The sequence below is a fragment of the Camelus bactrianus genome, chromosome 3 (assembly GCF_048773025.1).
Source record: "Camelus bactrianus isolate YW-2024 breed Bactrian camel chromosome 3, ASM4877302v1, whole genome shotgun sequence".
In the NCBI taxonomy this organism is placed as follows: Eukaryota; Metazoa; Chordata; class Mammalia; order Artiodactyla; family Camelidae; genus Camelus; species Camelus bactrianus.
The window spans coordinates 9,189,517-9,202,057 of NC_133541.1; the positions used below are offsets into that span (position 1 = coordinate 9,189,517).

General features: G+C 48.3%; 1 protein-coding gene across 2 annotated transcripts in view; it reads left to right on the top strand.

The window, feature by feature from the left end:
- Nucleotides 1-12,376, top strand: part of ANKRD33B (ankyrin repeat domain 33B) — a 77,963-nt gene extending 65,587 nt beyond the window's left edge. For both annotated transcript variants that reach the window (XM_045518302.2, XM_074356280.1), the window contains one exon: nucleotides 5,289-12,376. In XM_045518302.2, coding sequence (XP_045374258.2) covers nucleotides 5,289-6,118 — 830 coding nt within the window. In that variant the 3' untranslated portion in view covers nucleotides 6,119-12,376. The remainder of the gene's footprint in view (nucleotides 1-5,288) is intronic.
- Nucleotides 12,377-12,541: the final 165 nt, after the last annotated feature.

Here is a 12,541-nt window from a genome sequence, read left to right on the forward strand (position 1 = left end):
GATAATTCTTCCTGGGGCTCGTAGGGTGTTTAGCAGAACCCCTGAACTCTGCCCGCTAGGTGATGTAACACCCCCCAGTTTTGACCACCGAAAATATCTCCATGCGATGTAGAGTGTCCCCTGGTGGGGAAGTCGCCTCTTGCTGAAAACCGCGGATGTAACTAATGTAAATGGGAAACAATGGAAGAAGTGCAAAGAGAATCTGTCCCTCTTACGTGCAGCCCTCCTTCCAGCTTGTTCCGTATTCCTTCTCAGAACAAAAATCTGACACCTCTCTCAGGCGGCTTTTGAGCTGCCCACTAAGGCTGTCCTTGTCCAGCTCGTAGAATATTTTCATTTTCTACTATTGCCTTTAGCTTATGCTTTTTCCCAGGAAAGTGCATTACATTCTCCTTTCTCAGTAGATGTGTATATGTTTTAAAAGAAAAAAACAACATGTGAGTGAATGTCTTCCCTGGGTGTGGTACATAGCAATAAGGACACCTGAGATATTTAAACAATTTAATAAAAATATTAAACAATGTCTGGAAGTCTTATTTCCATTTGAATGTATCAATATTAAGAAAAACTAAAGCCTGTGAAGATCACCAAATCTGGGCATTTCTTTTGGAAATTTCTTTTATGTCCACTTGAGAAAGGTACCGTGAGAGCAAGTCACAGAGTGGTCATCCCGTGGTCATTCTAAATCAAAAGGCACAGCATGATAACATGTTAATGCTTAGGGTGAAATGTGTATCACCGTCTCCTCTCTTTTTTTTTTTTTCCAGTGCAGTATTCTTCTGTACCTGAGTGTACTTCTGCACCTGGGTTGGATTTCCGAGTCGCGATTTCATTATAGTCAGCAAGAACCATTTCCTTTTAGGAACGATGAGTTGCTGAGTTGGATGCCCTCCTAAAGTCTATAGACTTTCCAATAGCTCATAATCTATATGCGCTTACCAGCTCTTCTCTAACCTTGTCAGGCAGAACGGAGTAACGTTAGAATTACCAGAGCTTAGGCTTTGAATAAAACTAAAACCAGGTTCTGGAAGGTTGACTTATTGGCTCTTTGGTTTTTGGCTTCACAAGGGACAATGCCGACTCTGCTGGTAAAAGTCACAAGGGTGCGGGGTTGCGGCGGGAGAGCTGCAGAAGCTTGTTAATTCAGTGGAATATTAACACCCCAAAGTGGCAGGTCTATTTAAAATAGAGTGGCTCTGAGAAGCTGTGTGGAGGTTTTCTCTGAAGGGAAGCAGAACTCAGAGAAGGTTGGGAGATTTCACACTGGCTCAAGAGAGCTGGCTTTCCAACCTGAAGTGTGGTGTGTGTGCTGCCACGTTTGGGAAGCAAACGAGCAAACAGAGACCTTGAATCTCCCCGTGATTGCGGGGAGCAAAGCAGACAGAAAAGAGGGTGTAAGCGGCTTGTGTAATGAACAGAGCAGAGGCACCCCCACTGCTGACTGTGTGGTCATCCTTGTCCGAGGCAAGCCCTGACTGTGTGTTTCTGGAAAGCCCTGAGGATATGGTATCACTCCAGAGGTTTCTTTCTGTTTATAAAAGAAAACATGAATTTCCTGTGACCTAAGAATTCGCCACGTTGGAATAGTTTTAAGTTATTAGTCAGAGAAAGGGCTCAGAGGCAGGCATTCCATCCTACTGAGGGCACTGTCTTAGCCTGGGCCCCATGAAGGCAGACTCTGAGACCAGCTAGGGGCAAGGAGTCGTTCTGGAAAGCAATGCTGGGAAGCCGGCGAGGGGTGAGGAAGCAAGACCAGGAATTCTGGAAAACTAACTACAGTGAGCTCAGTAGCCCGTTACCCTGCGGGCAAATGGGAGTCAACCTGGCTGAGACCCTGGGAAAGACTGGAATGCCTGGGGGTGGTGTGGGTGGGGCGAGAAGTAGTAGATATACCCCACATGCCCAAGATACAGGCCAGAGGTGGCACAGGAGGCCTGCAAGGACCAGTCGACCACAGGGGTCCTGTGTGACCGGGAAGGCCTCTTGGTGGGAGAGGGAGGGACCAGAGCTGGGCTTGGAAGGGCAGGTAAGCTGGATGGGGTGAGGGCTTGCAGAGAAATAGAAAAGGAAGTGATGCATCCGGGGCTCTGCCTGCCTCCGGCTGGTCCTGCGTGGACCTGGCCTTGACTCTTGGGGGAAGCACCCTATGAACGAGTGATAGAAAGTAGATTGTTTTTTAGAATTTAGAGTGCTTTCTGCTTCCAATAACAGAAACCTTGACTTGGCAGTGGCTTAAAGAAAATAATCACCTGTCTATTTGTCTCAGCTCACTGGGAGTCTTGAGGTTGGCAGTCACCGTGAAGAGCTGACCCCAGATTCCATGAGGACACCACAGACCCAGGTTTCTTCCTCTTGTGTACCCAGCTTCCCACACGCCCCCCTCCGACTCCCCACCTTCCAGCTTGTTGACTGGTCACCTCGTGATCGCCAACATCGGTCCCTTTGATCAGGATGCAGCAGCCTTCTCTTTGGGGCTCGCTGACCAGCTGTAAGGGAGGCTGGGAAAGCAGGGAATAAGATGGCAAGTCATACAGGTTAGATGAATAATCCTTACTGGGGTGGAGATGTGTGTGGTTCCCCGGGGACATTTTTGACTGTCACAGCTGGTCAGGTGCTACTGGCATCTAGTGTGCAGAGACCAGGGGTGCCACTGGAAGTCCCCCAGTGCACAGGACAGCCCCCGCAGCAAATGGTGATCTGGCCCTAAATGTCCGCAGTGCCGAGACTGTGGAACTCAGGATTAGACCTGTCAGGGTGCATTGCCTAGAACTTGCACCTTGCTTGAAACAGAGGATTCTGTGCAGACGGCTCACAGCGCTGAGCATGGCAGCAAGTGGACTCACTGGCAGGAGCCCAGCTCTTGTCTGTGTGGCTGGAGCCCTGGGCGAAACAACAGAGGGAAGGGGGTGAGGATGCCAGCCGTCTCACGGGCAGAAGACATGTACCCTGGCCTTTTAGAGATGCTCCATGTTCTCTGAAAGGTATGTGTGTGAAGGGCTAACCATTGGCGCTTGTGTTTCATGATTTAATGACTGTGTCCAGGCCTTTCATATTACCCTTAATGGTAATTTCTTAAGGAAGTGAACCCCTTATTTATATCCTGACTCAGATTCTCGGGCCGCATTACAGTCAGAATGGCCTTTGTTCCTTGGAGTCTCTGTATTTTCCGAGGTTGTTTTGGAAAGGAAGAGGTGCGCTAAACTTTTGACAGCTGTTCCTTTAGTTTTCCATTAGCATTTGAAAAATGTCTCTTTCAAGCCATGTTCATTAAGATTTTAATTTTGCAGTTTGTTCCTTTTTAAGTGACATGCAATTAATTAAGGTTTAATGTGTCATCTATTTTTTGCAATGACATTTTTACTGCCCCCTTTCCCTTTTAGTCAGTTTATAAATTGTCCTCTAGCTAATGAGTTCCATCCTGATTTCCAGTTCCAAATAATTACTACTCTCCTAAGATGGCTGTTCTTTAATGTGTCACAGAATTAAGAGCATTACCAGGTGAACTCAGGTGAGCTGTGGGTCTGCCTGGGCCATGGGGCCACTGGGGGCTGCGGGGCAGGGAAGCCTGAGCCCCCGCCGCTCCCCTCCCCTGGTTCAGCACATTCTCACCAGTCATCACACCCGGGGCTGAGCGGGATGTAAATGCAGAAGACTCTGCCGGGCTTGGCCCTCTGGAATTTGCGGACTAGATAATTGCCCTGCTTCCCCACATTGCTTTGCCAGTGGAAATATGACCAGTGGGACTTGAAATCCTGAATGAATTTTAACTGTAGATGGGGCTGAGATTGGACCAGGATGAACTGAACAGCAGTTCCTTATTAATTTCTATTTTACTGCCACGCTGAAACGTATGAACATTCCATCAGGCTGGGCTGAAGTTTACCTTTGCAATGTTAGGAGGGGGTAGGGGGTGGTGTGGGGGAGATTTACTAAGGAAACGACTCTTGTAAGGGAGACTGTGAGGATGTAGGAATCACTTTTCCAAAAGTCAGAACCAATGGGAGGCACATACTAAGAGAGTTATCTGAGGGAACTGGCTCACGTGATTCGGGGGGTGGGTAAGCCTGGAATCTGTAGGACCAGCCAGTGGGCTGGAAACGTGGGCAGCAGCGGATGCTGCTGTCTTGAGGCTGAATTCTTTCTTCTCTGGGAAAGCTCAGCTTTGGCTCCTAAGGCCCTCAGCTGGTTGGATACAGCTCATGTTTTTGGTGATAATCTCCTCGTTGTGGGGAGTGATGGAAATGTTAGCTAGCTTGATTGTGGTGGTGGTTTCATGGGTGTCTACATCTATCAAAATTCATCAAATTGTCCATCTGGAATATGTAGTTTACAGGAACCATACCACAATAAAAGTGTTTAAAAAAAATAAAGTCAACTGCTTATGGATGCTAAGTGTATCTACAAAAGACCTTCACTGTCGGCCAGATTAGAGTTTGATTAAATCCCTGAGTACTAGACCCTGGTCATGTTGACACAGAAAACTGTCGTAGAGGAAGAGGCCCCCTGTGGGGAGGTGGGAAGTGCGTGGGTGCTGAGGGCCAGGAGACCCAAGGTGAGGACTTCTCTCTTACCAGCTTCGGGGCCTCAAGCCGTCCCCTCCTCCACTGTGACTACCATCTATTCTGTAATAAACTTTTATTAAATGCATGCCTCTACCAGCCAGAATGATGTGTGTTAAGGAAGCAAAGACGACTAAGATGTGCCTCTGTCCTGGAGAAGTCCATAGTCTGGTAAAGATGACAGACTCATGACCAACTACCACCAGCACGAAAAGTGAAGGACCACACATTTCTTGCAAAATAAGAACCATAGGTGTCCTTACAACACATCTCGGAGGAAAAAGGGAGACGATAAATAAGTGAGACACCAAGTGCTTTGCCAGTGACAGTTACTGTTAGTATTTTTAGAACATTTTAGTAGCATCAGCCAAGTGCTTCAAAGTACCTTTGTGGTCTGGCCATCACTCCATTGCTGAAAAGCCAAGAAATCTTATCTCTATTAAAAAAAAAATCCCACGGTTCAGGAGCTGAGTTTAGGTGGTTATATTTAGGAAAGATGAACCATTAAGTGAAGCTCTCATAGGCAGGTTGTGTTATAACAGTAAACACATGTGAGGTGACTGTCACATGTGGGTTCATCCTGGTGGCACAGTTCCAGGGTGGAGGCGGTTGCTAGGTTTTGGAAGTTTTGCCTTTGATCCATTTCATTGACTTTTTCGTTTTCTGCCTGTGGAAGGAAAATATCTTCATTGCATCCATCCATTCTTGTCTCTGCTTTATGGTTTTCAGGGGCAGATGTCCTGGCCAGGGACTCCCGCCGTGGGATGACATCCCAGGAGTGGGCGGCTTTCACAGGACGGTTCGAAGCCGTCCGCGTCTTCCAGAGGCTGCTGGAGCGACCCTGCGCGGAGCAGTTTGGGGAAAAGTACAAACCAGAGCTTCCACTGCCCCTCGAGGCGGGTCCGAAGCCTCCGGGCTCCAAAAACTGCTTGCAGAGGCTCACCGAATTTGTGCGGTCTGCGCTGACCTCCCGCTCGCGCCAAGGCCTGGAGGATGGAGGGGTTATGGACCACATGGTCAGGATGACCACGAGCCTCTACAACCCCGCCGTGGCCATTGTTTGCCAGACCGTGTGCCCCGAGGACCCCCCCTGTGTGGGAAAAAGGCGGCTGGCGGTTCAGGAAATCCTGGCGGCGCGGGGGGACCCGGACACACAAGCTCAGGAAAGGGACAAGGCAGAGGGCACCGAGCAACCATTCCGGACCTCCCCGGCGGCGGGGGTCTCCAGAGAGGAGACCCTCAGAGCCAGCCTCCCGTCTCCCCAGCTGCCAGCTGCCCCGCGGAGGGCCAGCCTCCTGCCCCTGCAGCTGCTTCGGCGGAGCAGCGTACGGCCGGGCGTGGTCATCCCCAAAGTGCGCATCAGCAAGGCGCCCGCGCCCACCTTCCAGCCCGAGAGGGCGGCGAGGGGCAGCACCAAGGACAGCGCCCACCTGCAGCTCCCCAAGTGGCGGTACAAGGAGGCCAAGGAGGAGAAAAGGAAGGCGGAAGAAGCAGAGAAGCAGCGGCTGGCGGCGGCGCAGAAGGAGAAGCGGACACCGTCCTGGAGGAGAAGGACGTGAGAGGGGCAGCCGCCCGGAAGGTGCGTCCGGCGCGGGGAGGCAGGACGCCCAGGCCCGCCGCGGAGGTGCTGCTGCCCGGAGCCCCAGAGGAGGCGGCGGGGAGGCCGTGCGGCTCCGTCCCGGGAAGGATGCGCCTCCGGGCGCCCCCCGCCCCGGGCTTGCCTTTCACTCGCCGCGCACCCCTGCGCCCACAGGCTCCTTCAGGGGCCCAGAAACCGGTTCCTGTCTGTTTGGGCCGCACCAAGAATGAACTGGGCATAAACACAAATCAGTCTGCGTAAAATCAGTTCGGCTAGCATCAGTACACCTAGTGGGCATTTTGCCTGAAAGTCTGCCTTTAAAACCTTAATTAAGAAAATTTTAGGAGCAGTTTATCAAAAGAACATTTTCTGCGTAATTTTGTATTTTTAATCACAATCAGATTTACAGCATTTTACCAGTGTATTTAAGATGGTTTTTAACACATTTGCCTGAAGACCCTTTGTTTAAAATACCGTTTCTAGCAATAATTAGTTGTAATATCTCTGATTTCGCACAGAATTTGTGACACTCTCCCCCTTTTTTGCTGTTTGTTTTGGTCTCTGCCTTTTCATCTCATTGTGGGTGCCCATGAGCACTGCATGTTCTGAATTTGATCAAGTGATGCTGAATGTTTGTTTCTACTTGGTGGAGGCAATTTACTTTTACAGAAAAATGATCAAGTAAGATAGAAGAATCAGATTTCCTTGGATCTTAGTTTTTAAGCTCTCTTGTCCATACAGTGGTAATAATGAAGAAAAGCCAATCATCAAAGTATGAAACAGTGCAAAGAGAAGCACATATTTATTGCTAGAATTAAGTTCATTTTAAGCAAGGGACTTTTGATAAACTGGATACAAAGTCTTGAACACATTCAAGAATAGACATAAGAGAAAAAAACTTGTTTAATAAAATGGGGGTAAATTTAATGAATTATTAGGAATAATAAAATTAAGTCATATATGCTCTTAGGTAAATTGAATTCAGATATCTCAAAATGTAAAAAAGATGCAAGAAGAATAAGGAACCTGGAGTTCTGCAAACTACTGAACTAGGGGGCGGGGATAAATTCTTAGGGGGTGGGGGCTTAGAATTGAATATTAAGCAAACATGTTTCAGGCAGATTCTCCTGGAGTGAGCTCGGTTGTTTCCTCCTCGAGACTCAGTTCCAAAGGAACCCCTGGTGTGGAAGTGCTTTTACTTCCCTTTGATGACTGCCTCTGATGTTCATTTCACCCTCACGCCGGCTTTGCAGAATTCCCAAGGTGTGGGACTTTGGCAGCGCACGTGTGTGATTTGCCCTGGGCCCTGTGCTCTCCGAGAGAGTTTTCTGTCCCTACCTTTTATCTCCAAAGCACTGAGAAATTCTAATGAATCTCTGCCCATCTGGGCTGTAGAGTATCTGTCATATATGCACTACCAACAGCACTTTATTTAAATATTATCCTTCTTGGAAGCCATAGACTTAAAACATTATAGGCTGATTTGGAAGCTCTTTATTATAACTCTGGATTCGCAGGGGAAATCGTGCTCCCTGGCCATGTGGTGATGAGTGCCGGTCTGTCTTGTGATGTGGGTGGGTGGCGCCAGCCTCCCCTCCTCTCCTCCCACCCACGGGTGTTGAGTGTCTCACACTCATCTCTCCAAAAACCTCAATAAACAGGCTGGCAGGCTGCACCCAGCCTGTTGGGAGACAGGTGTGATGATAACACAGCTTTTAAAGCCAGATTTTAGTGAGTTCCTCCCTCATCCCAGAAAGACACAAGAAAAGTGGCACAAAGGGCAGGACCCACTCTGAGCATCACTGGTATCAGTCAGTTGGCTGTGAGTCACCAACTTGCCTATGAGTAGGGGTTGGCCAAGAACTCTTGGGTGAGATGAGAGCTGGTCCCCGAGATGGAGAGAAACACCCCTTGTCTCCCTGGCAGTTCAGTCCTTTGAGATATTTTTTGTGTTGATACACCCTCATTGCTTTGAATGGCTGGCTGTATTTTTCTCATTAAGGGGTCACTCCCTGCCCCCTCTCTTCCAGTGCCGGTGACAGACAGGGGCACTGATGGGTGGCGACCTCCTTCTCTCCACATGTCCCCTCAGCTCTGTCACCACATATGGTCCCTACTGTCCCTTCTGTCTCCTTTCCTCCTCACTTGCTTGCTCTTTCTTTTCTTTTCTTTTCTTTTCTTTTCTTTTCTTTTCTTTTCTTTTCTTTTCTTTTCTTTTCTTTTTTCTCTCCTCTCCTCTCCTCTCCTCTCCTCTCGTCTCCTTTCCTTTCCTTTCCTTTCCTTTCCTTTCCTTATTTTCCTTTCCTTTCCTTTCCTTTCCTTTCCTTTCCTTTCCTTTCCTTTCCTTTCCTTTCCTTTCCTTTCCTTTCCTTTCCTTTCCTTTCTGCCTATTTTCTGCTCCAGATTTGGCTAAATGCCTTGATCATCCCTGGCTCCACTACTCTGAGGTTTGAAAAGGGCAGAAGAGGAAGGCAATCAAGGGAGATCAACAGTGTCCCTGTTGGATTATCCTGTTATGTCCTCCAAACCCCCAAGGGTGGACGGACGGCAGATTTCGCCAGCTGCTTCTGTGTAGAATTTTGGCACAGTCCCCCTACCTCGCCCCACCCCCATTTTTTTTTCTTTTAGGAAGGGAGTCTCAGTTTGCTCTCCTGACCAATGACATCACCGCCCCGCTGTACAGAGCAGCGGGCTCTGGTGTCTGCTTGCTCTCCTGACGTTTATTAACTGTAAATAGTGAATTTCAAGTTGACAGGTACCTTCTCAGGGATTTATATATAAACATAGTTAGGGGGGAAAGTCGACGTCTATTTTAATATTTTTTAGCATTGAGTGAGTTATGATTAAACTGGACAGAAGAACTATTTCTAAGACAGTGTCAGTGCTGCTCTTTGCCAGGGTGATACCTGGGAACTACCCCTCACATTGGGATTTGACTATTGGAAGCCCAGAACTCTGGCAGCTGAAATGGCTTTGGAGTGGATGTGAAGTCACTCCTGAACCTCTCAGTTACCTCTTGTGGATGTGAACCCTTGTATTTAAAAAGAAAAATTCGACCTCTCTGTAAGTAGAGGTGACTGTGACATGCAGGTAGACTCTTCTTCATCGCTTTCGCCTCGAGAACTGGTTACTCCCCGTCTGACCCCGGGGAGCATCGTGTGCGATGACAGTGCTTTCTGTTTGCTTCTGTGAATCTCATGTTCCCCAGTCAGCCCAGCACCAAGCTCCTTGCTGGGAGGGATGAGGGAAAAACTGGGAGAAATTTCCTCTGGAAGGACCTTGGTGTTCAGAGGCCATAAACTTTCCAGGTCTTTGGCTCCACTGGAGAAATGCAACCCATACGATTATGGATGTTCATGACTTCTTCTGAAGTGCCTGCCCACAGGCTCCTGGCAGCACCAGATACCTCAGAAGTACGATCAGAAATTGCAGTCCTTCGTCATCTCAACTTCGGGCACTCCTGAGACTCGCTCCTGCTGTGGAGAAGGAGAGAAAGAGTTCATGATGTCCGTGGGCAATTGGGACTTGTGGATGCGGAGCGCCATCCGGGCTGCCCCTGCCCCCCTCCTTCTGCACTGTCAGTGGGCGACCAGGTCTCTGGAATTCCCCTGTCTGAGCAGAGTTGAGGCCGTTGTCTGTGAAACTGAATCCCGTGAGGTGGGGCCAGACACCAGTCCTGAAGTGGATGCAAAGCTGGCTGTCTCCAGGGAAGAACCATGGGTACCGAGTTATCATGAAGAAAAGGTGAATAAATGAGCCAAGACTCAGCAGTAGGTATGATTTGTCTCGTGCAGCCTCCGGCAGGAGTACTGTCCCCACCCTCATCTGCACACACTACATCAAGACCGGCTTCTCGTAATTTCCCCAGTTTGCTCTGTGAGACGAGGTCCTGCCCTGACGTCTGTCAGGTATTCCTACCCGCAGGTTCCCCTGAAGACTCATGCTCGCTCATTTCCCACCCTAATGCAGGACTGTTGTTTCCGGCACTGCTGGGATTTATCAGGGACTGTTGCAAGCTCCTAGTCACCATCAGTCTTTTCTAGGATGAAGCGCTGGCACTTTTTCTTTCTTACAGGATTTGGGGAAATTCTAACGCGCCATCCAAGCATTTGCTCGAGAGCCTTTGTGTCCTGTTGTGAGTAACTGGATTCTGCCCAGGGCTGTGGGTGCCCTGCACACAGGACCCCTTAGAGCCCTGGTCCGTGTGTCTGGTTTTTGTTTCCTCAACAGCAGGTTCCTGCTGGGCCCCTCTGAGCCAGGCAGCTGCCCGCTGGACCACGGTCTTCTGGGGAGGGAAAGGCAGAAGAACCCTCACCACCGACCCTTATAAAACCACAAAGTCCTGCTCACGACCACAGCTGACGTCGGGTACCTCCTCGTGGCAGCGGGGGTGCTGTTGCCATAAACAACTTCCAACAAAACAGCTCTTCCTGAAACGCTGACAGCCATCCTCTCAGCGTCGTGTCTCTCAATGACTGAAAACTTGTTTCCAGCGTCTCTGTACCTCTTGAGTCAGCTCCTCACTTCTGTGTCCTTGAATTCACATGTTTCTTCATTAACATTTAGAATGAGCAACTAAAAAAATTCCTCTGGAGGTTTTTTGAAAGAAATGGGGGGCAGAGCAAAAAAAAAAAAAAAAAGCCCACCACTGCCTGGTTTGATTGAGCTAGTTTTCGAGGGACTCAATTGCATGTCAGTGCCGCGTGCACGAGCTCCTCCCCCGAGCCAGGGGGAGATCAGGCTGACACCCTGCAGGACTCTGACAGCCCTCGGCGGCGAGCGGATGTGTGTGATGTGATGTGAGTGTGCACGGACACACACGTGCCCGCACACACACACACAAACTGGAAGTCCAGGTGCTCACAAAAGTGACTGCTGCTGTGGCTTCCAGGTGACGCCAGGTGTGACCTGCTTGGATGGCATGTACTGAAGGATGGACCAGCCCAAGACCCACTGGGAGCCCTCCGTCCAGTGTGACGTGTAACACAGCCAGTGTGTCCCAACCCAGGTCTTCTTGTTGCAAGGTGGTGTTGGCCCAGGCGGCTCCTGTGGGACCACCGTTTCCATCTAGCTGGGCCACCTCTCTGCTGCTGATGGCACATCCTTGGGGTGGAGTGGCCGAGTCAGGGTGGACTCTCGGCTTGGGGAGCCCCACCAGGCATTCAGCCCCTGGCCACAGGGTGAGAGCTGAATCTCTTGTAGTTTGGTGCCAGGCTAAGCACAGAATCAGCATCTTACCCTGAAGAGGCACCGGGATGTCCCCCAAGTCTGCCAAAGTATCAGATACTCTAATTCATCAAAGTGAACACAACCTGGTTTTTGAGAGAAATCGGTTCATCATCATGTGACACCTTTATACTGGTTTTGATGAAAATGTAGGAGAGAAACCAAATGCAGCCAGGACCCGCAGGCACAGCGTGGCCTGTGTTGGTGTGATCCTTTATGAAATTTTGGGAGGTCGCATTGAAGCACTTTAACACCAGTTTTTGAGCAGAAGTTCTAGAAGCTGGAACTACATGAACTGGTTTCATCTGTTGAACTGGATGAAAACCAGAAAAAGATGCTGTAAACCTGGGGGTGTTACCAGTAACCCCGTGAGCCTTTGGGCCACCCTAAGGAATTTGAATAACAGACCCCATTCAAATGAACAGGTCAAGCTGATCTCACTGGATTTTTTTTTTTTTATTTGAATCCTTGTTCTGCCTGGCATATACCAGGTGTCTGAGGATGTATGTTTTTAACAAGGGTGACTTTGTGACAGGTTAAGAATTGAATGGACTCTGCACAGGTGCCAGGTACCAGTTTATGACGTGCGGGAATAAGCTCTATTTTCTGAATGTAAAGCTATTTTCATTGACATTTCTAAAAATCCCATAGGCTTCTGGATATTACAAAAATGTTGAATAAGGATATAATTGTGTAAATTTCAAAGTGCTTTATTTTGAGGTGAGAGTTTTGTTACAGTTTATAAAAGATATTTTCCTATTTAGACCTCAGGGCTATTTGGGGATCTAGAAATAAATGACTCCCAGCAGTTTCAATCCTTGATATCCAAAACGTTAATCATCTTTAAGATAAATATGATATATTATTCAGCAGAAAGAATGTGTCTTTCCCTTTTAACTCCTAACAAACTCTGTATCTAAAGTTTAAAAAGTAGAGAAAAAAAGATGTGTGAATGTAAAAATGTGGGGAAATTGTGGCTACAGAATTAAAAATCACTTGTGACATAAACATTCTTACGGTACAATGGTGTGGTATTTAAATAAACCTAAGTGTGTGTAAATTAGAAAAATGATAAGTGAAATACACCAATATTTTTAATGTTACTTATTTTGATCAAAATGGACGTGTACTTTATCTGATCTGCTTTTATTTCTCAAAGGTAAGATTTTTGTCCTTT